The sequence below is a fragment of the Taeniopygia guttata genome, chromosome 34, assembly GCF_048771995.1.
Source record: "Taeniopygia guttata chromosome 34, bTaeGut7.mat, whole genome shotgun sequence".
Taxonomy (NCBI): Eukaryota; Metazoa; Chordata; class Aves; order Passeriformes; family Estrildidae; genus Taeniopygia; species Taeniopygia guttata.
Window position 1 is genome coordinate 2457012 of NC_133059.1, and position 23286 is coordinate 2480297.

General features: G+C 48.2%; 3 protein-coding genes across 8 annotated transcripts in view; all 3 read left to right on the forward strand.

The window, feature by feature from the left end:
- LOC115492993 (zinc finger protein neuro-d4-like) overlaps positions 1–16388 on the forward strand; it is a 58027-nt gene extending 41639 nt beyond the window's left edge. For all 3 annotated transcript variants that reach the window (XM_072920978.1, XM_072920977.1, XM_072920976.1), the window contains 5 exons: positions 75–125; positions 2836–2946; positions 6447–6559; positions 12008–12089; positions 16258–16388. In XM_072920978.1, coding sequence (XP_072777079.1) covers positions 75–125; positions 2836–2946; positions 6447–6559; positions 12008–12089; positions 16258–16328 — 428 coding nt within the window. In that variant the 3' untranslated portion in view covers positions 16329–16388. The remainder of the gene's footprint in view (positions 1–74; positions 126–2835; positions 2947–6446; positions 6560–12007; positions 12090–16257) is intronic.
- LOC121468955 (uncharacterized) overlaps positions 1–23286 on the forward strand; it is a 2238800-nt gene that overhangs the window by 1983221 nt on the left and 232293 nt on the right. The window lies entirely within an intron of this gene.
- The window catches only part of LOC121468633 (transforming growth factor beta-1 proprotein), a 40255-nt gene continuing 36295 nt past the window's right edge, over positions 19327–23286 (forward strand). The window contains exons 1-3 of one of the 4 annotated variants that reach the window (XM_041712499.2): positions 19327–19588; positions 22062–22187; positions 22796–23145. In XM_041712499.2, the coding sequence (XP_041568433.2) occupies positions 19372–19588; positions 22062–22187; positions 22796–23103 (651 nt within the window). In that variant the 5' untranslated portion in view covers positions 19327–19371 and the 3' untranslated portion in view covers positions 23104–23145. Of the gene's footprint in view, positions 19589–22061; positions 22188–22795; positions 23146–23286 lie in introns of those variants that run through there. The other 3 variants (XM_072920973.1, XM_072920971.1, XM_072920974.1) reach the window with 3 other exon arrangements.

The window sequence follows — 23286 nt, forward strand, 5'->3', positions numbered from 1 at the left end:
TTGGGGGTCTCTGTGCCGCTTTTGGGGGGTTTTTGGGGGGTCTTCACCCCCTTTTTGTGCCTTTGCCCCCCCAGAGTTTTACAAAGAGTTAAACTGGGCCCCCGAAAACCAGCGCAGGAACACAGGTACCCCAAAATCCACATAATTCACCCCAAAATCCCCAAAACACCCCAAAATACTCCAAAATTACCCCCAAATCCCCAAGACACCCCAAAATCCTCCAAAATTACCCCAAAATCCTCCAAAATCACCCCAAAATACCCCCAAATCCCCCAAAATCCCCCCAAAATCCCCCCAAATCACCCCAAAATCCCCCAATTCACCCCAAAATCCCCCCAAAATCCCCCCAAATCACCCCAAAATCCCCCAATTCACCCCAAAATCCCCCAAAATTCCCCAATTCACCCAAAAATCCCCTCTAAATCTCCCCAATTCACCCCAAAATCCCCCGAAATCCCTCCAAAATCCCCCATTTCACACCAAAATCCTCCAAATTCACCCCAAAATCCCCCAATTCACCCCAAAAATCCCCCAATTCATCCCGAAATCCACCAAATCCCCCCAAAACCCCCCAATTCACCCCAAAATCCTCCCAAATCCCCCCCAAATTCCCCCAAATGTCCCCAAAATCACCCAAATTCCCCCAATTCACCTCAAAATCCCCCAACTGACGCCAAAATCGCCCAATTCACCCCAAAATCCTCCCAAAATCCCCCATTCACCCCAAAATTCCCCCAATTCACCCCAAAATCCTCCCAAATCTCCCCAAAATCCCCCAATTCACCCCCAAATCCTCCAATTCATCCCACAATCCACCAATTCACCCCAAAAGCCCCCCAATATCCCACAATTCACCCCAAAATTCCCCCAAAATCTCCCCAAAATCCCCCTAAATCCCCCAATTCACCCCAAAATCCCCCAATTCACCCCAAAATCCCCCAATTCCCCCGAAAATTCCACAAAATCCCCCCAAAATTCACCCAAAATCCTCAAAATTCACCCCAAAATCCCCCGAATTCACACCAAAAATCCCCAAATCACCCCAAAAGCCCCAAAATCCCCCCAAAATCCCCCAATTCACCCCAAAATCCCCCAATTCATCGCAAAATCACCCAATTCACCCCCAAATTCCCCCCAAATACCCCCAAAATCCCCCAATTCACCCCAAAATCCTCCAAAATCCCCCTAAAATCCTCCAATTCACCCCAAAATCTCCCTAATTCACCCCAAAATCCCCCAATTCACCCCAAATCCCCCCAAATCCCCCAAAATCCCCAAATTCACCCCAAATTTCCCACAATTCACCCCAAAATCCCCAAATTCACCCCAAAATCCCCTAAATCCCCCCAAAATACCCCAATTCACCCCAAAATCCCCCCAAATCTCCCCCAAATCCCCCAAATCCTCCAAATCCACCCAAAATCCCCCAAATTCACCCCAAAATCCCCCAAAATAACCAAAATCCGCCTCCAAAATCCCCCCAAATCCCCCCAAAATCCCCCAAAATCCCCCAAAATCCCCCCAAATCCCCCCAAAATCCCCCCAAAATCCCCCAAAATCCCCCCAAAATCCCCCAAATCACCCCAAAATCTCCCAATTCACCCCAAAATCCCCTGAAATCCCCCAAACCCCCCCAATTCACCCAAAAATCCCCCAATTCACCCCAAAATCACCCAATTCACCCCCAAATCCCCCCAAAATCCCCCCAATTCACCCCAAAATCCCCCCAAATCCCCCAAAATCCCCCAATTCAGCCCAAAATCCACCAAAAATCCCCCAATTCACCCCCAAATCCCCCAATTCACCCCCAAATGCCCCCAAATCCCCCCAAAATCCCCCAATTCACCCCAAAATCCCTCAAATCCCCCCAATTCCCCCCAAAATCCCCCAAATCCCCCTGAAATCCCTTCAATTCACCACAAAATTCCTTCAATTCACCCCAAAATCCCCCAATTCACCCCAAAATCCCCCCAAAAATCCCCAATTCACCTCAAAATCCCCCCTAAATCCCCCCATTTCACCCCAAAATCCCCCAAAATCCCCCAAAATAACAAAAAATTCACCCCAAAATCCCCCAATTCGCCCCAAAATCCCCCAATTCACCCCAAAATCACCGAATTCACCCCCAAATCCCCCCAAATCCCCAAAAATCCCCCCAAAAATCCCCCAGTTCATCTCAAAATCCCCAAAATCCCCCCAAAATCCCCCAATTCACCCCAAAATCCCCCCAGATCCGCCAAAATCCCCCCAAAAATCCCCCAATTCACCCCTAAATCCCCCCAAATCCCCCAAAATCCCCCCAAAATCCCCCCAAATCCCCACAAAATCCCCCAAAATCCCCCCAAAATCCCCCAATTCAACAATAAATCCCTCAAAATATCCCCATTCACCCCAAAATCCTCTAAATTCACCCAAAATCCCCCAATTCACCCCAAAATCATCCCAAATTCCCCCCAAATCCCTTCAATTCACCCCAAAATCCCCCCAAAATCACCCCAAAATCCCCCCAAATGCCCCCAAAATCCCCCCAAATCCCTCACAATTCCCACTAAAATCCACCAATTCACCCCAAATCTCCCCCAAATTCCCCAAAAATCCCTTCAATTCACCCCAAAATCCCCCAAAATAACCAAAAAATCCCCCCAAAATCCCCAAATTCACCCCAAAATCCCCCCAAATCCCCCAAATCCGACACCTGAACATTTGTTGGTTATTTTATCTGGGGTTCCCATTTTGGGGTCCCACCCCCCATTTTGGGGGTCCCATTTTGGGGTCCCTCCCCCAATTTTGGGGGTCCCCTCTCACCCCTCCCCCCCCTCCCCTCCCCCCCCTCAGGCCGCCCCGCCCCCCCCGGGCCCCCCCCCGAGGGCCCCTGCGACTTCTGCGCGGGAAACCCCAGAGGGCGCGAGGAGCAGCTGATCGCGTGTGCGGATTGCGGGCGGGCAGGTGGGGACATTGGGGACATCATCGGGGACATTGGGGACATTGGGGGGATTGGGGACATTGGGGACATTTGGGGACATTGGGGGGACATTGGGGGGATTGGGGACATTGGGGGGATTGGGGACATTGGGGACATTGGGGACATTGGGGACATTGGGGACATTGGGGACATTGGGGGGATTGGGGACATTGGGGACATTGGGGACATTGGGGACATTGGGGACATTGGGGACATTGGGGACATTGGGGGGACATTGGGGACATTGGGGACATTGGGGACATTAGGGACATTGGGGACATTGGGGGGATTGGGGACATTGGGGACATTGGGGGGATTGGGGACATTGGGGACATTGGGGACATTGGGGACATTGGGAACATTGGGGGGACATTGGGGGATTGGGGACATTGGGGGGATTGGGGACATTGGGGACATTGGGGACATTGGGGACATTGGGGGACATTGGGGACATTGGGGACATTGGGGACATTGGGGACATTGGGGACATTGGGGGGATTGGGGACATTGGGGACATTTGGGGACATTGGGGGGACATTGGGGGGATTGGGGACATTGGGGGGATTGGGGACATTGGGGACATTGGGGACATTGGGGACATTGGGGACATTGGGGACATTGGGGGGATTGGGGACATTGGGGACATTGGGGACATTGGGGACATTGGGGACATTGGGGACATTGGGGACATTGGGGGGACATTGGGGACATTGGGGACATTGGGGACATTAGGGACATTGGGGACATTGGGGGGATTGGGGACATTGGGGACATTGGGGGGATTGGGGACATTGGGGACATTGGGGACATTGGGGACATTGGGAACATTGGGGGGACATTGGGGGATTGGGGACATTGGGGGGATTGGGGACATTGGGGACATTGGGGACATTGGGGGGATTGGGGACATTGGGGACATTGGGGACATTGGGGACATTGGGGACATTGGGGACATTGGGGACATCCTTGGGGACATTGGGGGACATTGGGGACATTGGGGACATTGGGGACATTGGGGGCATTGGGGACATTGGGGACATTGGGGACATTGGGGACATTGGGGGGATTGGGGACATTGGGGACATTGGGGACATTGGGGACATTGGGGACATCCTTGGGGACATTGGGGACATTGGGGACATTGGGGACATTGGGGGGACAGTGGGGACATTGGGGACATTGAGGGGACATTGGGGACATTGGGGGCATTGGGGACATTGGGGACATTGGGGACATTGGGGGCATTGGGGACAGTGGGGACATTGGGGACATTGGGGACATTGGGGACATTGGGGACATTGGGGACATTGGGGACATTGGGGGCATTGGGGGGATTGGGGACATTGGGGACATCATTGGGGACATTGGGGACATTGGGGACATCATTGGGGACATTGGGGACATTGGGGACATTGGGGGGACAGTGGGGACATTGGGGACATTGGGGGGACATTGGGGACATTGGGGGCATTGGGGACATTGGGGACATTGGGGACATTGGGGACATTGGGGGACATTGGGGGGACATTGGGGACATTGGGGGCATTGGGGACATTGGGGGGATTGGGGACATTTGGGGACATTGGGGACATTGGGGACATTGGGGGGATTGGGGACATTGGGGACATTGGGGACATTGGGGACATTTGGGGACATTGGGGGGATTGGGGGGACATTGGGGACATTGGGGACATTGGGGGACATTGGGGACAGTGGGGGACATTGGGGACATTGGGGGGACATTGGGGACATTTGGGGACATTTGGGACATTTGGGGACATTGGGGGGACATTGGGCAGTTTTGGGGTTTTTGGGGTTTCTTTAGGGGATTTTCGGGGTCGTTTTGAGGGTTTTGAGTTTTGGGGTTTTGGAGTTTTTGGGGGGATTTTGGGGCGATTTTGGGATAATTTTGGGGCGGGTTTTGGTGTGATTTTGGTGTGATTTTGGGGCATTTTTGTGTTAATTTTGGGGTGGGTTTTGGGGCATTTTTGGGGTAATTTTGGGGTAATTTTGGGGTAATTTGGGGTGATTTTGGGGTAATTTTGGGGTGGGTTCTGGGTTATTTTTGGGGTGATTTGGGGGTGGGTTTTGGGGCAATTTTGGGGTATTTTTTGGGGCGATTTTGGGGTGGGTTCTGGGTTATTTTTGGGGTGATTTTGGGGTGATTTTGGGGTGGGTTCTGGGTTATTTTTGGGGTGATTTTGGGGTGGGTTCTGGGTTATTTTTGGGGTGATTTTGGGGGTGATTTTGGGGAGGGTTCTGGGTTATTTTTGGGGTGATTTTGGGGTGGGTTCTGGGTTATTTTTGGGGTGATTTTGGGGTGGGTTCTGGGTTATTTTTGGGGGGATTTGGGGGGGATTTTGGGGTGGGTTCTGGGTTATTTCTGGGGTGATTTTGGGGTGGGTTCTGGGCTATTTTTGGGGAGATTTTGGGGTGGGTTCTGGGTTATTTTTGGGGTGATTTTGAAGGTGATTTTGGGGTGGGTTCTGGGTTATTTTTGGGGTGATTTTGGGTGATTTTGGGGTGGGTTCTGGGTTATTTTTGGGGTGATTTTGGGGTGATTTTGGGGTGGGTTCAGGGTTATTTTTGGGGGGATTTTGGGGTGATTTTGGGGTGTGTTCTGGGTTATTTCTGGGGTGATTTTGAAGGTGATTTTGGGGTGGGTTCTGGGTTATTTTTGGGGTGATTTTGGGGTGATTTTGGGGTGGGTTCTGGGTTATTTTTGGGGGGATTTTGGGGTGATTTTGGGGTGGGTTCTGGGTTATTTTTGGGGTGATTTTGGGGTGGGTTCTGGGTTATTTTTGGGGTGATTTGGGGGTGGGTTCTGAGTTATTTTTGGGGTGATTTGGGGGTGATTTTGGGGTTATTTTGGGGTGGGTTCTGGGTTATTTTTGGGGTGATTTTGGGGGGATTTTGGGGTGATTTTGGGGTGATTTTGGGGTGGGTTCTGCGTTATTTTTGGGGTGATTTTGGGGTGGCTTCTGGGTTATTTTTGGGGTGATTTTGGGGTAATTTTGGGGTGTTTTGCCCCAGGGCACCCCTCGTGCCTGCAGTTCTCTCTGGCCATGGGGGATTTTGGGGTGATTTGGGGTATTTTGGGGGTGATTTTGGGGTGGGTTCCGGGTTATTTGTGGGGTGATTTATGGGTGATTTGGGGTGGGTTATGGGTTATTTTTGGGGTGATTTTGGGGTGGTTTTGGGGTGATTTTGGGGTGGGTTCTGGGTTATTTTTGGTGGGATTTTGGGGGGATTTTGGGGGAATTTTGGGGTATTTTTGGGGGTGATTTTTCAGGTGATTTTGGGGTGATTTTGGGGTGGGTTCTGGGTTATTTCTGGGGTGATTTTGGGGTGATTTTGGGGTGATTTTGGGGTGGGTTCTGGGTTATTTTTGGGGTAATTTTGGGGTGGGTTCTGGGTTATTTTTGGGGTGATTTTGGGGTGATTTTGGGGTGATTTTGGGTAATTTTGGGGTGTTCTGCCCCAGGGCACCCCTCGTGCCTGCAGTTCTCGCTGGCCATGGCGGCGGCCGCGCGCTCCTACCGCTGGCAATGCATCGAGTGCAAATCCTGCAGCCTCTGCGGCACCGCCGAGAACGACGTGAGGGACCCCAAATCCCCCCAAAATACCCCCAAAATCCCTGCAAAAATCCTCCAAATCCACCCTAAAATGCCCCCAAAATCCCCCCAAAATTCCCCAAATCCACCCTAAAATCCTCCCCAAAAGACTCCCCCAAACCTCCCCAAAATCCTCCCCAAAATCAACCCAAAATCCCCCAAAATCCTCCCCAAAATCCACCAAATCCACCCTAAAATCGCCCCAAAATACTGCCCCAAACCACCCCAAAATCCTCGCCAAAATCCTCCCCCAAACCGCCCCAAAATCCGCCCCAAAATCCCCCAAATCCACCCTAAAATCCCCCCAAAATCCTCCCCCAAACCGCCCCAAAATCTCCCAAATCCACCCTAAAATCCCCCCAAAATACTCCCCCAAACCACCCCATAATCCTCCCCAAAATCCCCCAAATCCACCCTAAAATCCCCCCAAAATACTGCCCCAAACCGCCCCAAAATCCTCCCCCAAATCCCCCAAACCGCCCCCAAATCCACCCCAAAATCCTCCCCAAAATCCCCCCCAAAATACTCCCCAAAATCCCCCCAAAATACTCCCCAAAATCCCCCCAAAATCCCCCAAAATCCACCCCAAAATCCTCCCCAAAATCCTCCCCAAAAATGCCCAAACCACCCCAAAATCCACCCCAAATACTCCCCAAAATCCTCCCCAAAATCCTCCCCAAAATTCCCCAAATCCACCCTAAAATCCCCCCCAAAATACTCCCCAAAACCGCCCCAAATCCACCCTAAAATCCCCCCCAAAATCCACCCCAAAATCCCCCAAATCCACCCGAAAATCCCCCCAAAATCCCCCAAATCCACCCCAAAATCTCCCCCAAAATACTGCCCCAAACCGCCCCAAAATCCTCCCCAAAATCCCCCAAATCCACCCTAAAATCCCCCCAAAATCCGCCCCAAAATCCCCCAAATCCTCCCTAAAATCCGCCCCAAAATACTCCCCCAAACCGCCCCAAAATCCCCCCAAAATACTCCCCCAAATCCTCCCCAAAATCCCCCCCAAATCCACCCTAAAATCCCCCAAATCCCCCACAAAATCCCCCCCAAATCCTCCCTAAAATCCGCCCCAAAATGCCCCAAATCCACCCTAAAATCTCCCCCAAAATACTCCCCCAAACCACCCCAAAATGCTCCCCAAAATCCCCCAAAATCCCCCAAAATCCCCCCAAAATACTCCCCCAAACCGCCCCAAAATCCTCCCCAAAATCCCCCAAATCCACCCCCAAAATCGTCCCCGAAATCCCCCCAAAATCCCCCAAATCCACACTAAAATCCCCCCAAAATCCCCCAAATCCACCCTAAAATCCCCCCAAAATACTCCCCCAAACTGCCTCAAAATTCCCCCGAAATCCCCCAAATCCACCCTAAAATACTCCCCAAAATCCTCCACAAAATTACCCCAAAATCCCCCCAAAATCCCCCAAATCCCCACCAAAACACTCCCCAAAATCCCCCAAATCCACCCCAAAATCCTCCCCAAAATCCCCCAAATCCAGACCGAGATTCTCCCAAAACCCAACCCCAAAATCCATTTATTTGTCCCCAAAATCTGTTTATTTTTCCCAAAATCCGTTTATTTGTCCCCAAAATCTGTTTATTTTTCCCAAAATCAGGATTTCCTCCCAGAAATCTGTTTATTTTTCCCCAAAATCCATTAAATTTATCCCAAAATCTGTTTTCCACCCTAAATCAATTAAGTTTTTCCCCCAAAATTGGTGTTTTCCCCCCAAAATCCGTTATTTTCCCCCAAAATCTGTTATTTTTTCCCCAAATCCATTATTTCCCCCAAAATCCATTATTTTTTCCCGCAAATCAATTTATTTTTCCCAAATCCCCAAATTCCGTTATTTTTGCCCCAAAATCATTTTTTTTTCCCAAATCCCTTTATTTTTCCCCAAAATCCATTCTTCCCCCAAAATCCATTTATTTTTCCCCAAAACCCATTTTCCCCAAAATCCATTTATTTTTCCCCAAATCCATTTCTTTTCCCCCAAAATCCATTATTTTTATCCCAAAATCCCTTTATATTTTTTTCCCAAAAATCCCTTTATTTTCCCCTTAAAATCTGATTTATTTCCCCCAAAATCCCTTTATTTTTCCCCAAAATCCATTTTCCCCCAAAATCCATTTAGTTTTCCCAAATCCATTTATTTTTCCCCAAAATCCATTAATTTTGTCCCAAAATCTGTTTTCCCCCCAAATCATTTAATTTTTTCCCCCAAAATTGGTGTTTTCCCCCCAAAATCCATTATTTTTCCCCCAAAACCCATTTATTTTTCCCCCAAATCCATTATTTCCCCCAAAATCCGTTATTTTTTCCCGCAAATCAATTTATTTTTCCCAAATCCCCAAATTCCGTTATTTTTATCCCAAAATTGGTTTTTTTTCCCCCAAATCCCTTTATTTTTCCCCAAAATCCATTTTCCCCCAAAATCCATTTATTATTCCTGAAATCCATTTCTTTTCCCCCAAAATCTGTTTTCCCCCCAAATCATTTAATTTTTTCCCCCAAAATTGGTGTTTTCCCCAAAATCCGTTATTTTCCCCAAAATCCGTTATTTTTTCCCGCAAATCAATTTATTTTTCCCAAATCCCCAAAATCCGTTATTTTTTTTCCCCAAAATCCATTATTTTTTCCCGCAAATCAATTTATTTTTCCCAAATCCCCAAATTCCGTTATTTTTATCCCAAAATTGTTTTTTTTTCCCCAAATCCCTTTAATTTTCCCCCAAAATCCATTTTCCCCCAAAAATCCATTTATTTTTCCCCAAAATCCATTTATTTTTCCCCAAATCCATTTCTTTTCCCCCAAAATCCATTAAATTTGTCCCAAAATCTGTTTTCCCCCCAAATCAGTTAATTTTTTCCCCCAAAATTGGTGTTTTCCCCAAAAATCCGTTATTTCCCCCAAAATCCGTTATTTTTTCCCCAAAATCCATTATTTTTCCCCACAAATCAATTTATTTTTCCCAAATCCCCAAATTCCATTATTTCTGTCCCAAAATTGGGATTTTTTTTCCCAAAATCCCTTTATTCTTCCCCAAAATCCATTTCCCCCCAAAAATCCATTTATTATTCCCCAAATTCATTTCTTTTCCCCCAAAATCCATTAATTTTGTCCCAAAATCTGTTTTCCCCCCAAATAATTTAATTTTTTCCCCCAAATTGGTGTTTTCCACAAAAATCCATTATTTTTCCCCAAAATCTGTTATTTTTTCCCCAAAATCCATTATTTCCCCCAAAATCCGTTATTTTTTCCCGCAAATCAATTTATTTTTCCCAAATCCCCAAATTCCGTTATTTTTGCCCCAAAATCGTTTTTTTTCCCCAAATCCCTTTATTCTTCCCCAAAATCCATTTTCCCCCAAAATCCATTTCTTTTTCCCCAAATCCGTTATTTCTCCCAAAATCCGTTATTTTTTCCCACAAATCCATTTATTTTTCCCAAATCCCCAAAATTCCGTTATTTTTGTCCCAAAATTGGGATTTTTTTCCCCCAAATCCCATTATTTTTCCCCAAAATCCATTTTCCCCCAAAATCCATTTATTTTCCCCCAAAATCCATTTTCCCCCCAAAAATCCATTTATTTTCCCCCAAAATCCATTTATTTTTCCCCAAATCCATTTCTTTTCCCCCAAAATCCATTAAATTTGTCCCAAAATCTGTTTTCCCCCCAAATCATTTAATTTTTTTCCCCCAAAATTGGTGTTTTCCCCAAAATCCATTATTTTTCCCCAAAATCCGTTATTTTTTCCCTAAATCCATTATTTCCCCAATATCCGTTATTTTTTCCCGCAAATCCGTTATTTTTCCCCAAAATCCGTTATTTTTTCCCCAAATCCATTAATTCCCCCAAAATCCATTATTTTTTCCCGCAAATCAATTTATTTTTCCCAAATCCCCAAATTCCGTTATTTTTCTCCCAAAATTGTTTTTTTTCCCCAAATCCCTTTATTTTCCCCAAAATCCATTTTTCCCCTAAAATCCATTATTTTTCCCCAAATCCATTTCCTTTCCCCAAAATCCATTAATTTTGTCCCAAAATCTGTTTCCCCCCAAATCATTTAATTTTTTCCCCCAAAATTGGTGTTTTCCCCCCAAAATCCGTTATTTTTCCCCAAAATCCATTATTTTTTCCCCAAAATCCATTATTTTTTCCCCCAAAATCCGTTATTTTTTCCCGCAAATCGATTTATTTTTCCCAAATCCCAAATTCCGTTATTTTTGCCCCAAAATTGCTTTTTTTCCCCAAAATCCGTTATTTTTCCCCAAAATCCATTATTTCCCCCAAAATCCATTATTTTTTCCCGCAAATCAATTTATTTTTCCCAAATCCCCAAATTGTGTTATTTTTGTCCCAAAATTGTTTTTTTTCCCCAAATCCCTTTATTTTTCCCCAAAACCCATTTTTCCCCCCAAAATCCATTTATTTTTCCCCAAATCCATTTCTTTTCCCCCAAAATCCATTAATTTTGTCCCAAAATCTGTTTCCCCCTAAATCATTTAATTTTTTCCCCCAAAATTGGTGTTTTTCCCCAAAAATCCATTATTTCTCCCAAAATCCGTTATTTTTTTCCCCAAATCCATTATTTTTCCCAAATCCCCAAATTCTGTTATTTTTCTCCCAAAATTGTTTTTTTTCCCTAAATCCCTTTAATTTTCCCCAAAACCCATTTTCCCCCCAAAATCCATTTATTTCTCCCCAAATCCATTTCTTTTCCCCCAAAATCCGTTATTTTTTCCCCAAATCCATTATTTCCCCCAAAATCCGTTATTTTTTCCCGCAAATCCATTTATTTTCCCCAAATCCCCAAACTCCATTATTTTTGTCCCAAAATTGGGATTTTTTTCCCCAAATCCCTTTATTTTCCCCCAAAATCCATTTTTCCCCCAAAATCCATTTATTTTTCCCCAAATCCATTTCTTTTCCCCCAAAATCCATTAATTTTGTCCCAAAATCTGTTTTCCCCCCAAATCATTTAATTTTTTCCCCCAAAATTGGTGTTTTCCCCCCCAAAATCCGTTATTTTCCCCCAAATTCCATTTTTTTTCCCGCAAATTTATTTATTTTTCCCAAATCCCCAAATTCCGTTACTTTTCTCCCAAATTTGTTTTTTTTTCCCAAAATCCATTTCCCCCCAAAATCCATTTATTTTTCCCCAAATCCATTTCTTTTCCCCCAAAATCCATTATTTTTATCCCAAAATCCCTTTATATTTTTTCCCAAAAATCCCTTTATTTTCCCCAAAAAATCTGATTTATTTTCCCAAAAATCCCTTTATTTTTACCCCAAATCCATTAATTTTTCCCCAGAAAATTCCATTTATTTTCCCCAAACCCCTTATTTTTCCCCCAAATCCCGTTTTTCCCCCAAATTCACGTTTTTTACCAAAATCGGGGTTTTTTGCCCCAAAGGAGCAGCTGCTGTTCTGCGACGACTGCGACCGCGGGTACCACATGTACTGCCTGAGCCCCCCCATGGCCGAGCCCCCCGAGGGTATTTTGGGGAGATTTTGGGGGTTTTGGGGATTTTGGGGGATTTGGGGGAGATTTTGGGGGCATTTGGGGGATTTTGGGGGAATTTTGGGGAGATTTTGGGGGGATTTTGGGGAATTTTGGGGGGATTTTTTGGAGGATTTTGGGGTATTGTTTGGGGGATTTTTTGGGGTTTTGGAGAAGATTTTGGGGGATTTTGGGGGGATTTTGGGGAATTTTGGGGGATTTTTTGGGGGATTTTGGGGAGAACTTGGGGGATTTTGGGGGCGGTTTGGGGGGAATTTGGAGGAGATTTCGGGAGATTTTGGGGGGATTTGGGGAGATTTTGGGAGATTTTGGTGTATTGTTTGGGGGATTTTGGGGGATTTTGGGGAAGATTTTGGGAGATTTTTTTTGGGATTTTGGGGGATTTTGGAGAAGATTTTGGAGAATATTTGGGGGGTTTTGGGGGGATTTTGAGGAATTTTGGGGGGATTTTTTGGAGGATTTCGGGGAGAACTTGGGGGGATTTGGGGGATTTTGGGGGTGGTTTGTGGGGAACTTGGAGAAGATTTTGGGAGATTTTGGGGGATTGTTTGGGGGGTTTTTGGGGGTTTTGGAGAAGATTTTGGGAGATTTTGAGGGATTTTGGGAGATTTTGGGGGAGATTTTGGGAGATTTTGGAGAAAATTTTGGGAGATTTTGGGGGGATTTTTTGCAGGATTTTGGGGAGAATTTGGGGAGATTTGGGGGATTTTAGGGGCGGTTTGGGGGGATTTGGGGAGATTTTGGGGGATTTTAGGGGCGTTTTGGGGGGATTTGGGGAGATTTTGGGGGAAATTTTGGGAGATTTTGGGGGGATTTGGGGAGATTTTGGGGGAGATTTTGGGGCATTTTGGGGGGGTTTGGAGACATTTTGGGGCATTTTGGAGGGAATTTGTGGGGATTTTAGGGGGAATTTGTGAGATTTTGGGGGATTGTTTGGGGGGTTTTTTGGGGGGATTTTGGAGAAGATTTTGGGGGTTTTGGGGGGTTTTGGAGGGATTTTGGGGAGTGTTTCGGGATTTTTGGGAATTTGGGGGATTTTGGGGGATTTTGGGAGATTTTGGGGGATTTGGGGGAGATTTGGGAGATTTTGGGGGAAATTTCGGGAGATTTTGGGGCATTTTGGGGAGGTTTGGGGACATTTTGGGGCATTTTGGAGGGAATTTGTGCGGATTTTAGGGGGAATTTGGGAGATTTTAGGGTATTATTTGGGGTTTTTTTGGGATTTTGGAGAGGATTTTGGGGTATTTTTGGGGGTTTTGGGGCAGATTTGGGAGATTTTGGGGGGAACTTGGGGGGATTTTTGGGGCATTTTGGGAGCGGTTTGGAAGATTTTGGGGGATTTGGGAGGAATTCGGAGAAGATTTTGGAGATTTTGAGGGATTTTGGGAGATTTTGGGGGAAATTTTGGGAGATTTTGGGGGGATTTGGGGGGGTTTGGGGACATTTTGGGGCATTTTGGAGGGAATTTGGGGGGATTTTGGGGGGATTTTGGGGGGATTTTTTGGAGGATTTTGGGGAAAACTTGGGGGGATTTGGGGGATTTTGGAGATTTTGAGGGATTTGGGGAGATTTTGGGAGATTTTGGAGAAGATTTTGGGAGATTTTAGGGAGATTTTGGGGGATTTGGGGGAGATTTTGGGAGATTTTGGGGGGATTTTGTGGGGTTTGGGGGGATTTTGGGAGATTTTGGAGAAGATTTGGGGGGTTTTGGGAGATTTTGGGGGATTTGGGGCGGTTTGGGGACATTTTGGGGCATTTTGGGGGGAATTTGTGGGGATTTTAGGGGGAATTTGGGAGATTTTGGAGGATTGTTTGGGGGATTTTTTGGGATTTTTTAGGAGAAGATTTTGGGGATTTTTGAGGGTTTTGTGGGGGTTTGGGGGGATTTTGGGGGGATTTTGGGGATTTTTGGAGGATTTTTTGGATGATTTTGGGGAGAACTTGGGGGGATTTGGGAGATTTTGGGGCCGGTTTGGGGGGAATTTGGAGAAGATTTTGGGAGATTTTGGGGGATTTGGGGCAGATTTGGGAGATTTTGGAGAAGATTTTGGGAGATTTTGGGGAGATTTTGGGGGATTTTGGGAGATTTTGGGGGAGATTTTGGGGATTTTGGAGGCGGTTTGGAGGGAATTTGGAGAAGATTTTGGGAGATTTTGAGGGATTTTTGGGGAATTTTGGGGGGGAATTTGTGGGGATTTTAGGGGGAATTTGGGAGATTTTGGGGTGTTATTTGGGGGATTTTTTGGGATTTTGGGGGATTTTGGAGAAGATTTTTGGGGGTTTTGGGGGAGATTTTGGGGATTTTGGGGGCGTTTTTTGGGGGATTTTGGGGAGAACTTGGGGGGATTCGGGGGATTTTGGGGGCGGTTTGGGAGATTTTTGGGGATTTGGGGGGAATTTTGGGGGGATTTTTGGTGATTTCGGGGGGAATTTTTGGGGTATTTTTTGGGGAATTTCAGCTGATTTTGGGGGGAACTTTTGGGGTATTTTTGGGAGAATATTTGCTGATTTTGGGGGCTGCTTGGGGGAATTTTTGGGGGGATATTTGCTGATTTCGGGGGAATTTTTGGGGGAATTTTTGAGGGAATTTTTGGGGTATTTTGGGGATATTTTTCGGGGAATATTTGCTGATTTTGGGGGGTTATTTGGGGGAATTTTTGGGATATTTTTGGGGAATTTCAGCTGATTTCGGGGGGAATTTTTGGGGTATTTTTGGGGGGATATTTGCTGATTTCGGGGGGCTGTTTGGGGGAATTTTTGTGGAATTTTTGGGGTATTTTGGGGGGAATTTCAGCTGATTTCGGGGGCTGTTTAGGGGAATTTTTGTGGATTTTTTGGGGTATTTTTGGGGGGATATTTGCTGATTTCGGGGGAATTTTTTTCGGTATTTTTGGGGGAATTTCAGCTGATTTCGAGGGGCTGTTTGGGGGAATTTTGGGGGTATTTTGGGGGAGATATTTGCTGATTTCGGGGGGAATTTTTGGGGGAAATTTTGGGGTATTTTTGGGGGCATATTCGCTGATTTTGGGGGGAATTTTTGGGGTATTTTTGGGGGAATTTCAGCTGATTTTGGGGGGCTGTTTGGGGGTATTTTTGGGGGATATTTGCTGATTTCAGGGGGAATTTTTGGGGTATTTTTGGGGGAAATTTCAGCTGAATTTAGGGGGAATTTTTGGGGTATTTTTGGGGGAATTTCAGCTGCTTTTGGGGGGCTGTTTGGGGGTATTTTTGGGGGGATATTTGCTGATTTCGGGGGGCTGTTTGGGGGAATTTTTGGGGAATTTCAGCTGATTTTGGGGGGCTGTTTGGGGGAATTTTTGGGGTATTTTTGGGGTATTTTTGGGGGAATTTCAGCTGATTTTGGGGGGCAGTTTGGGGGAATTTTTGGGGTATTTTTGGGGGAATTTTTGGCTGATTTCGGGGGGCTGTTTGGGGAAATTTTTGGGGTATTTTTGGGAGGATATTTGCTGATTTTGGGGGGAATTTTTGGGGTATTTTTGGGGGAATTTCAGCTGATTTTGGGGGCCTGTTTGGGGGAATTTTGGGGAGATTTTTGGGGGATTTTTGTAGGATTTTAGGAGGATTTTAGCGGGATTTTTGGGGGGACTTTAGGTGATTTTGGGGGGCTGTTTGGGGGTATTTTTGGGTGAATATTTGCTGATTTCAAGGGGCTGTTTGGGGGAATTTTTGGGGTATTTTTGGGGGGATATTTGCTGATTTCGGGGGGCTGTTTGGGGGAATTTTTGTGGAATTTTTGGGGTATTTTGGGGGTATTTTTGGGAGAATATTTGCTGATTTCGGGGAACTGTTTGGGGGAATTTTTGTGGAATTTTTGGGGTATTTTTGGGGGGATATTCGCTGATTTTGGGGGGCTGTTTGGGGGAATTTTTGGGGTATTTTTGGGTGAATTTCAGCTGCTTTCGGGGGGCTGTTTGGGGGTATTTTTGGGGTAATATTTGCTGATTTCGGGGGAATTTTTGGGGTAATTTTTGGGGTATTTTTTGGGATATCTTTGGGGGGATATTTGCTGATTTTGGGGGGCTGTTTGGGGGAATTTTTGGGGATTTTTAGGGGGATATTTGCTGATTTCGGGGGGGGATTTTGGGCTGAAATTCGGCATTTTTGGCGTTTTTTTGGCGCAGGGAGTTGGAGCTGCCACCTGTGCCTGCGGCAGCTGAAGGAAAAGGCCTCGGCCTTCATCACCCTCACCTAGGGGGGCCCAAAAACCCCCAAAAAACCCCAAAAACCCCCAAAAAACCCAAAAAAACCCCCAAATTCCCCCCAAAAACCCCCAAAACCCCCAAAAAACCCCAAAACCCCCCAAAAAAACCCAAAAAAAGCCATAACAGAGCTGGGGGGGGGAGGGGATTTTTGGGGAGGGGTCTCCCAAATTTTTTGGGGGGGGGGGAGGGGAGGGCCAAGTGTTGCATGATGGGAAATTTTGGGGGGTCCCCCCCCCCCCCCGCGCCCCTCCCCCCCCCCCGCGGGCGGATTTTGGGGGGTTTTTGGGGTTTTTGGGGGGGTCGGTGTTGTTTGGGGGGGGGAGGGGCGCTGCCCATCCCCCACCCGTCCCTGGGGGGGTTTTTGGGGGGTCTCTCCGCCCCTCCCCCCCCCCCCCCAAATTTTGGGGTGACCCCCCCCCCCCCCCGGTGGTGTCGTGGTCGGTTCTGTGCTGTGGTGTCCGTGAAGTAAATTTGGGGTGACCCCCCCGTGACCTCTGACCCCGTCTGGGGAGGGGGAGGGGCGGGAATTGGGGAGGGGGAGGGGCAGAATTTGGGAAAGGAAAAATTTGGGGAGGGGGAGGGACGGGAATTTGGGGAGGGGGAGGGGCAGAATTTTGGGGGAGGAAAAATTTGGGGAGGGGGAGGGGCGGGAATTTGGGGAAGGAAAAATTTGGGGAGGGGGAGGGGCGAGAATTTGGGGGGGAGGGGCGGGAATTTGGGGAGGGGGAGGGGGAGGGGCAGGAAATGGGGGGAAGGAAAAATTTGGGGAGGAGGAGGGGCAAGAATTGGGGGGAGGGGCGGGAATTGGGGAGGGGGAGGGGCAGGAAATGGAGGGAAGGAAAAAATTTGGGGAGGGGGAGGGGCGGGAATTTGGGGAGGGGGAGGGGCGGAATTTTGGGGGAGGGGCAGAATTTTGGGGAAGGAAAAATTTGGGGAGGGGGAGGGGCGAGAATTGGGGGAAGGAAAAATTTAGGGAGGGGGAGGGGCAGAATTGGGGGGGAAGGTGGAATTTGGGGAGGGGGAGGGGCAGGAATTTGGGGGAGGAAAAATTTGGGGAGGGGGAGGGGCAGGAATTGGGGGGAGGGGGATGGGCAGAGCTGGAGAGGGGGGAGGGGCAGAATTTTGGGGGGGAGGGGCGGGAATTTGGGGAGGGGGAGGGGCAGGATTGGGGGGGAGGGGCGGGAATTTGGGAAAGGAAAAATTTGGGGAGGGGGAGGGGCGGGAATTTGGGGAGGGGCTGGAATTGGGGGAGGGGGAGGGGCGGAATTGGGGCAGAAATTTGGGGAAGGAAAAAATTTGGGGAGGGGGAGGGGAGGGAATTTGGGGGGAGGGGCGAGAATTTGGGGAGGGGGAGGGGCGGAATTTGGGGAAGGAGAAATTTGGGGAGGGGGAGGGGCGGGAATTTGGGGAGGGGGAGGGGCAGGAATTTGGGGAGGGGAATTTTGGGAGGGATCTGAAATCCGGGAGAGGCGAATCCCAAAATTTGGAGGGAAAAGTAAAATTGAGGAGCGGAACCTGAAATTTGGGGGTTCCCCCCAATTTTGGGAGTTTTTTTCCCCAATTTTGGGTTTTTTTCCCCATTTTTGGGGTTTTTTCCCCAATTTGGGGTTTTTTTCCCCAATTTTGGCTTTTTTTCCACAATTTTGGGGTTTTTTTCCCCAGTTTTGGTTTTTTTTCCCCAATTTTGTTTTTTTTCCCCAATTTTGGGTGTTATTTTTCCCCAATTTTGGGGATTTTCCCCCCAAACTTTGTGGGTTTTCCCACAATTTTGGGTTTTATCCCAAATTTTTGGGTTTTATCCCAAAATTTTGGGGTTTTTTCCCAATTTTGAGTTTTTTCCCCCAGTTTTGGGATTTTTTCCCCCCAGTTTTGGGGTTTTTTCCCCAATTTTTGGGTTTTTCCCCCAATTTTGGGTTCTTTCACCAATATTGGCTGTTCTCCCCCCACTTTGGGGTTTTTTTCCCCAATTTTGTTTTTTTTCCCCACAATTTTGGATTTTTTCCCCCAATTTTGTTTTTTGTTTTTTTTTTTTTTCCCAATTTTAGGGGATTTTCCCCCAGGTTTGTTTTTTTCCCAGAATTTCTGGGGTTTCCCCCAATTTTGGGGTTTCCCCCCCCCAAATTTTGGGCTTTTTCCCGCAATTTTCCTTTTCCCCCCCCCCAGTTTTCAGGTTTTCCCCAAATATTGGGTTTTTCACCAATTTTTGGGTTTTTCTTCCCCAATTTTGGTTTTTATCTCCCAATTTTGGACTTTTCCCCCCTATTTTGTGTTCCCCCCCCCCACTTGTTGGTTTTCCCCTCCAATTTTGGGGGTTTTTTTTCCGAATTTTGGTTTTCCCCTCCAATTTTGGGGTTTTTTCCCCCAATTTTGGGTTTTTTTTTACCCAATTTTGTTTTTATCCCCAAAATTTCTGCGTTTTATCCTGAATTTTGCGATTTTTTCCCCCAATTTTGGGGGTTTTCCCCCCAATTTTGGTTTTCCCCACCAATTTTGGGGGTTTCCCCCAATTTGGGTTTTTTTCCCCCAATTTTGTTTTTATCCCCAAAATTTCTGCGTTTTCTCCCGAATTTTGGGATTTTTTACCCAATTTTGGGGTTTTTTTTACCCAATTTTTGGTTTTTTTCCTCAACTTTGGGTTTTTCCCCAATTTTGATTTTTCCCAATTTTGGGGTGTTTTCTCCCAATTTTGGGTTGTTTTCTCCCAATTTTGGTTGTTTCCCTCCAATTTTGGATTTTTTCCCCCAATTCTGGGTTTTTCCCCCCAATTTTGTGGTTTTTCTCCCCCGTTTTGGATTTTTTCCCAATTTTGGCTTTTCCCCCCCAATTTGGGCCCTCCCAAGATGGCGGCGGTACACACAAGATGGCGGCGACACCCTCAAGATGGCGGCCCCCATGCTGCAACACCCAAGATGGCGGCGCCCTTACGGCAAACTCTTCCGTACACGCATGCGCAGTGCTAACCCCGCCCCTTATGGGCGTGGCCTGAGCTGTATCAACCAATCAGCGCTGGCTTTGCGTTACCGTGGCAACGCGATGCGGAAGCGCCGCCCGCGCATGCGCAGTGGCGGCGCGGGCAGGGAGCGCCGCGCGGGCGGAATTTTGGGGGGAATTTTGGAAATTTTGGGCAATTTTGGGGTGAATCCGGCGGGTTTTGGGGTCCCAATGGCGGAGCTGCACCTGATCGGGCAGATCGAGAGCGGCTGCGGCTTCTCCGAGCGGCGCCTCTTCTGCAAGTGGGGGCTGCACGCCGGTGAGGGGGGGGAATTTGGGGGATTTGGGGGATTTTGGGGGTTTTGGGGGATTTTGGGGGGATTTTGGGGGATTTTGGGAGGGATTTGGGGGATTTTGGGGGAGTTGGGAGGAATTTCGGGGGGAGATTTGGGGATTTTTTGGAGGATTTTGGAGAGATTTGGGGATTTTGAAGGGGGATTTTGGGGGGATTTGGGGGAGAAATTTGGGATTTTTTTTGAGGATTTGGGGGAGGATTTTGGGGGGATTTGGGGGAATTTTGGGGATTTTGGGGATCTTGGGGGGATTCCGAGTGATTCAGGAGAATTTGGGGAGATTTTGGGAGGAATTTGGGGCATTTGTGGGAGTTGGGAGGAAATTTGGGGGGTTTTAGGGGGATTTGGGGATTTTTTTGGAGGATTTTGGGATTTTGAATGAGATTTTGGGGGGATTTGGGGGAGAAATTTGGGATTTTTTTTGAGGATTTGGGGGAGGATTTTGGGGGGGAGATTTGGGGATTTTTTGGAGGATTTTGGGGATTTTGAATGAGATTTTGGGGGAATTTTTGGAGGAATTTCGGGGGGTTTTGGGGGGATTTTAGGGGGATTTGGGGGAGAGATTTGGGGATTTTTTTTGAGGATTTTGGGGGAGAAATTTGGGGATTTTTTTGGAGGATTTTGGGGGGATTTGGGGATTTTGAATGAGATTTTGGGGAGATTTGGGGGAGAAATTTGGGATTTTTTTTGAGGATTTGGGGGAGGATTTTGGGGGGATTTGGGGTTTTTGAATGAGATTTTGGGGGAGAAATTTGGGATTTTTTTTGAGGAATTTGGGGGGGGATTTGGGGATTTTTTGGAGGATTTTAGGGAGATTTGGGGGATTTTGGGGGGGATTTTGGGATTTTGAATGAGATTTTGGGCGATTTGGGGGAATTTTGGGGGGGATTTCGGGGGGTTTTGGGGGGGGGGATTTTAGGGGGATTTCGGGGAGAGATTTGGGATCTTTTTGGAGGATTTTGGGGGGATTTGGGGGATTTTTGGGGGGGATTTGGGGGATTTTGGGGGAGTTGGGAGAAATTTGGGAGGAATTTCGGGGGGTTTTGGGGGGATTTGGGGGATTTTGGGGCATTTTGGGGATTTTGGGGGATTCCCAGTGATTCAGGGGAATTTGGGGAGATTTTGGGAGGAATTCGGGGGATTTGTGGGAATTTTGGGGGGATTTGGGGGGGAGATTTAGGGATTTTTTTGGAGGATTTTGGGGGGATTTGGGGATTTTGAATGAGATTTTGGGGGAGAAATTTGGGATTTTTTTGGAGGATTTTGGGGGGACTTGGGGATTTTGGGGGGATTTGGGGGAGTTGGGAGAAATTTTGGGGAGGTTTGGGGGGATTTTGTGGATTTTAGGGGAATTTGGGGGAGAAATTTGGGATTTTTTTGGAGGATTTTGGGGGGATTTGGGGATTTTGGGGGAAAAATTTGGGATTTTTTTGGAGGATTTTGGGGGAGGATTTTGGGGGGATTTGGGGGGGAGATTTGGGGATTTTTTTGAGGATTTTGGGGGGATTTTGGGATTTTGAATGAGATTTGGGGATTTTGGGGGGATTTTGGGGGAGTTGGGGGGAGTTGGGAGGAATTTCGGGGAGGTTTTGGGGAATTTTGTGGATTTTAGGGGAATTTGGGGGGGAGATTTGGAATTTTTTTGGAGGATTTTGGGGGAATTTGGGGATTTTGAATGAGATTTTGGGGGATTTTGGGAGGAATTTGGGGGGGTTTTGGGGGGATTTTAGGGGGATTTGGAGGAGATTTCGGGGTGCCCCAGGTGATTTTGGGCTGATTTTGGGGTGCCCCGGCTGATTTTGGGCCCTTTTTGGGGTGTTTTTGGGGTATTTGGGGGCCCCAGGTGATTTGGGGCCGTTTTTGGGGTGTTTTTAGGGTGTTTTGGGGTGGCCCGGGTGATTTTGGGCTGTTTCGGGGCCGGTTTTGGGGCATTTTTGGGGTGCCTGGGTGATTTTGGGCTGATTTTGCTGGTTTTGGGCCATTTTTGGGGCGTTTGGGGTGCCCCAGGTGATTTTGGGCTGATTTTGGGCCGATTTGAAGCTAATTTTGCCAGTTTTGGGCCGTTTTTGGGGTGGTTTTGGGGTGTTTGGGATGCCTGGGTGATTTTGGGCTGATTTGGGGCTGATTTTGGGCTGATTTGGGGCTGATTTTGGGCTGATTTTGGTCTGATTTTGCCGGTTTTGGGGTGTTTGGGGTGCCCCGGGTGATTTGGGGCTGATTTTGGGCTGATTTGGGGCCGTTTTTGGGGTGGTTTTGGGGTGTTTGGGGTGCCCCGTGTGATTTTGGGCAGATTTTGGGCTGATTTTGCCATTTTTGGACCATTTTTGGTCCGTTTTGGGGCCGTTTTGGGGCCGTTTTTGGGGTATTTTGGGGTGCCCCAGCTGAATTTGAGCTGATTTTGGTCTGATTTTCCCATTTTTGTCCATTTTTGGTGCCCAGGCGCGGGCTGGACGCTGCTGGCCGGGGCGGGCGCGGGGCAGACCCACCTGGATGAGCCCCAGGCGGGTGAAGCTGCGCAGTGGGGCCACCCCCTGGACCTGCACCTGGGGACACGCGGCCTGCAGGGTAGGGGACATTGGGGACATTTGGGGACATTTGGGGACATTTGGGGACATTCCCAATCCCCCCGATGTCCCCCCAATGTCCCCAATGTCCCCCCAATGTCCCCAATGTCCCCAATATCCCCAATCCCCCCAATGTCCCCAATCCCCCCAATGTCCCCAATGTCCCCAATGTCCCCAATGTCCCCAATCCCCCCAATGTCCCCAATGTCCCCAATGTCCCCAATGTCCCCAATGTCCCCAATGTCCCCAATCCCCCCAATGTCCCCAATGTCCCCAATGTCCCCCCAATGTCCCCAATGTCCCCAATGTCCCCAATGTCCCCAATGTCCCCAATGTCCCCAATCCCCCCAATGTCCCCGATGTCCCCCCAATGTCCCCAATGTCCCCAATGTCCCCAATGTCCCCAATGTCCTCAATGTCCCCAATGTCCCCAATGTCCCCCCAATGTCCCCAATGTCCCCAATGTCCCCAATGTCCCCAATGTCCCCAATGTCCCCCAAATGTCCCCAATGTCCCCAATCCCCCCAATGTCCCCAATGTCCCCAATCCCCCCGATGTCCCCAATGTCCCCAATCCCCCCAATGTCCCCAATGTCCCCAATGTCCCCAGGCTGGCCCAGGCTGCTGCTGGAGGTGTGGCACGTGGACACGTGGGGCCGCCGTGGCCTGGCGGGGTACGGCGTGTGCGCGGTGCCGAGCGCGCCGGGGTGTCACCGCGTCACCGTTGTCACCTGGCGGCCGCGGGGGACGCGGCGCCAGCGGCTGTTGGGCCCCGGTGGCCCCGAACTGCGCGACCCCTTGGGGACGGCCACCGCGGCCACCGAGCGGTTCCGGCTGCGCACCGAGAGCGCCGGCACGGTGCGGCTGCGGCTCGGCGTGGTGGCACGGCACATGGCGCGCTTCGGGGTGGCACTGTGACATTATTGGGGACATTGGGGACATTGGGGACATTGGGGACATTGGGGACATTGGGGACATTGGGGTGGCACTGTGACATTGGGGACATCATTGGGGACATTGGGGACATTGGGGACATTGGGGACATTGGGGTGGCACTGTGACATTGGGGACATTGGGGACATTGGGGACATTGGGGGCATT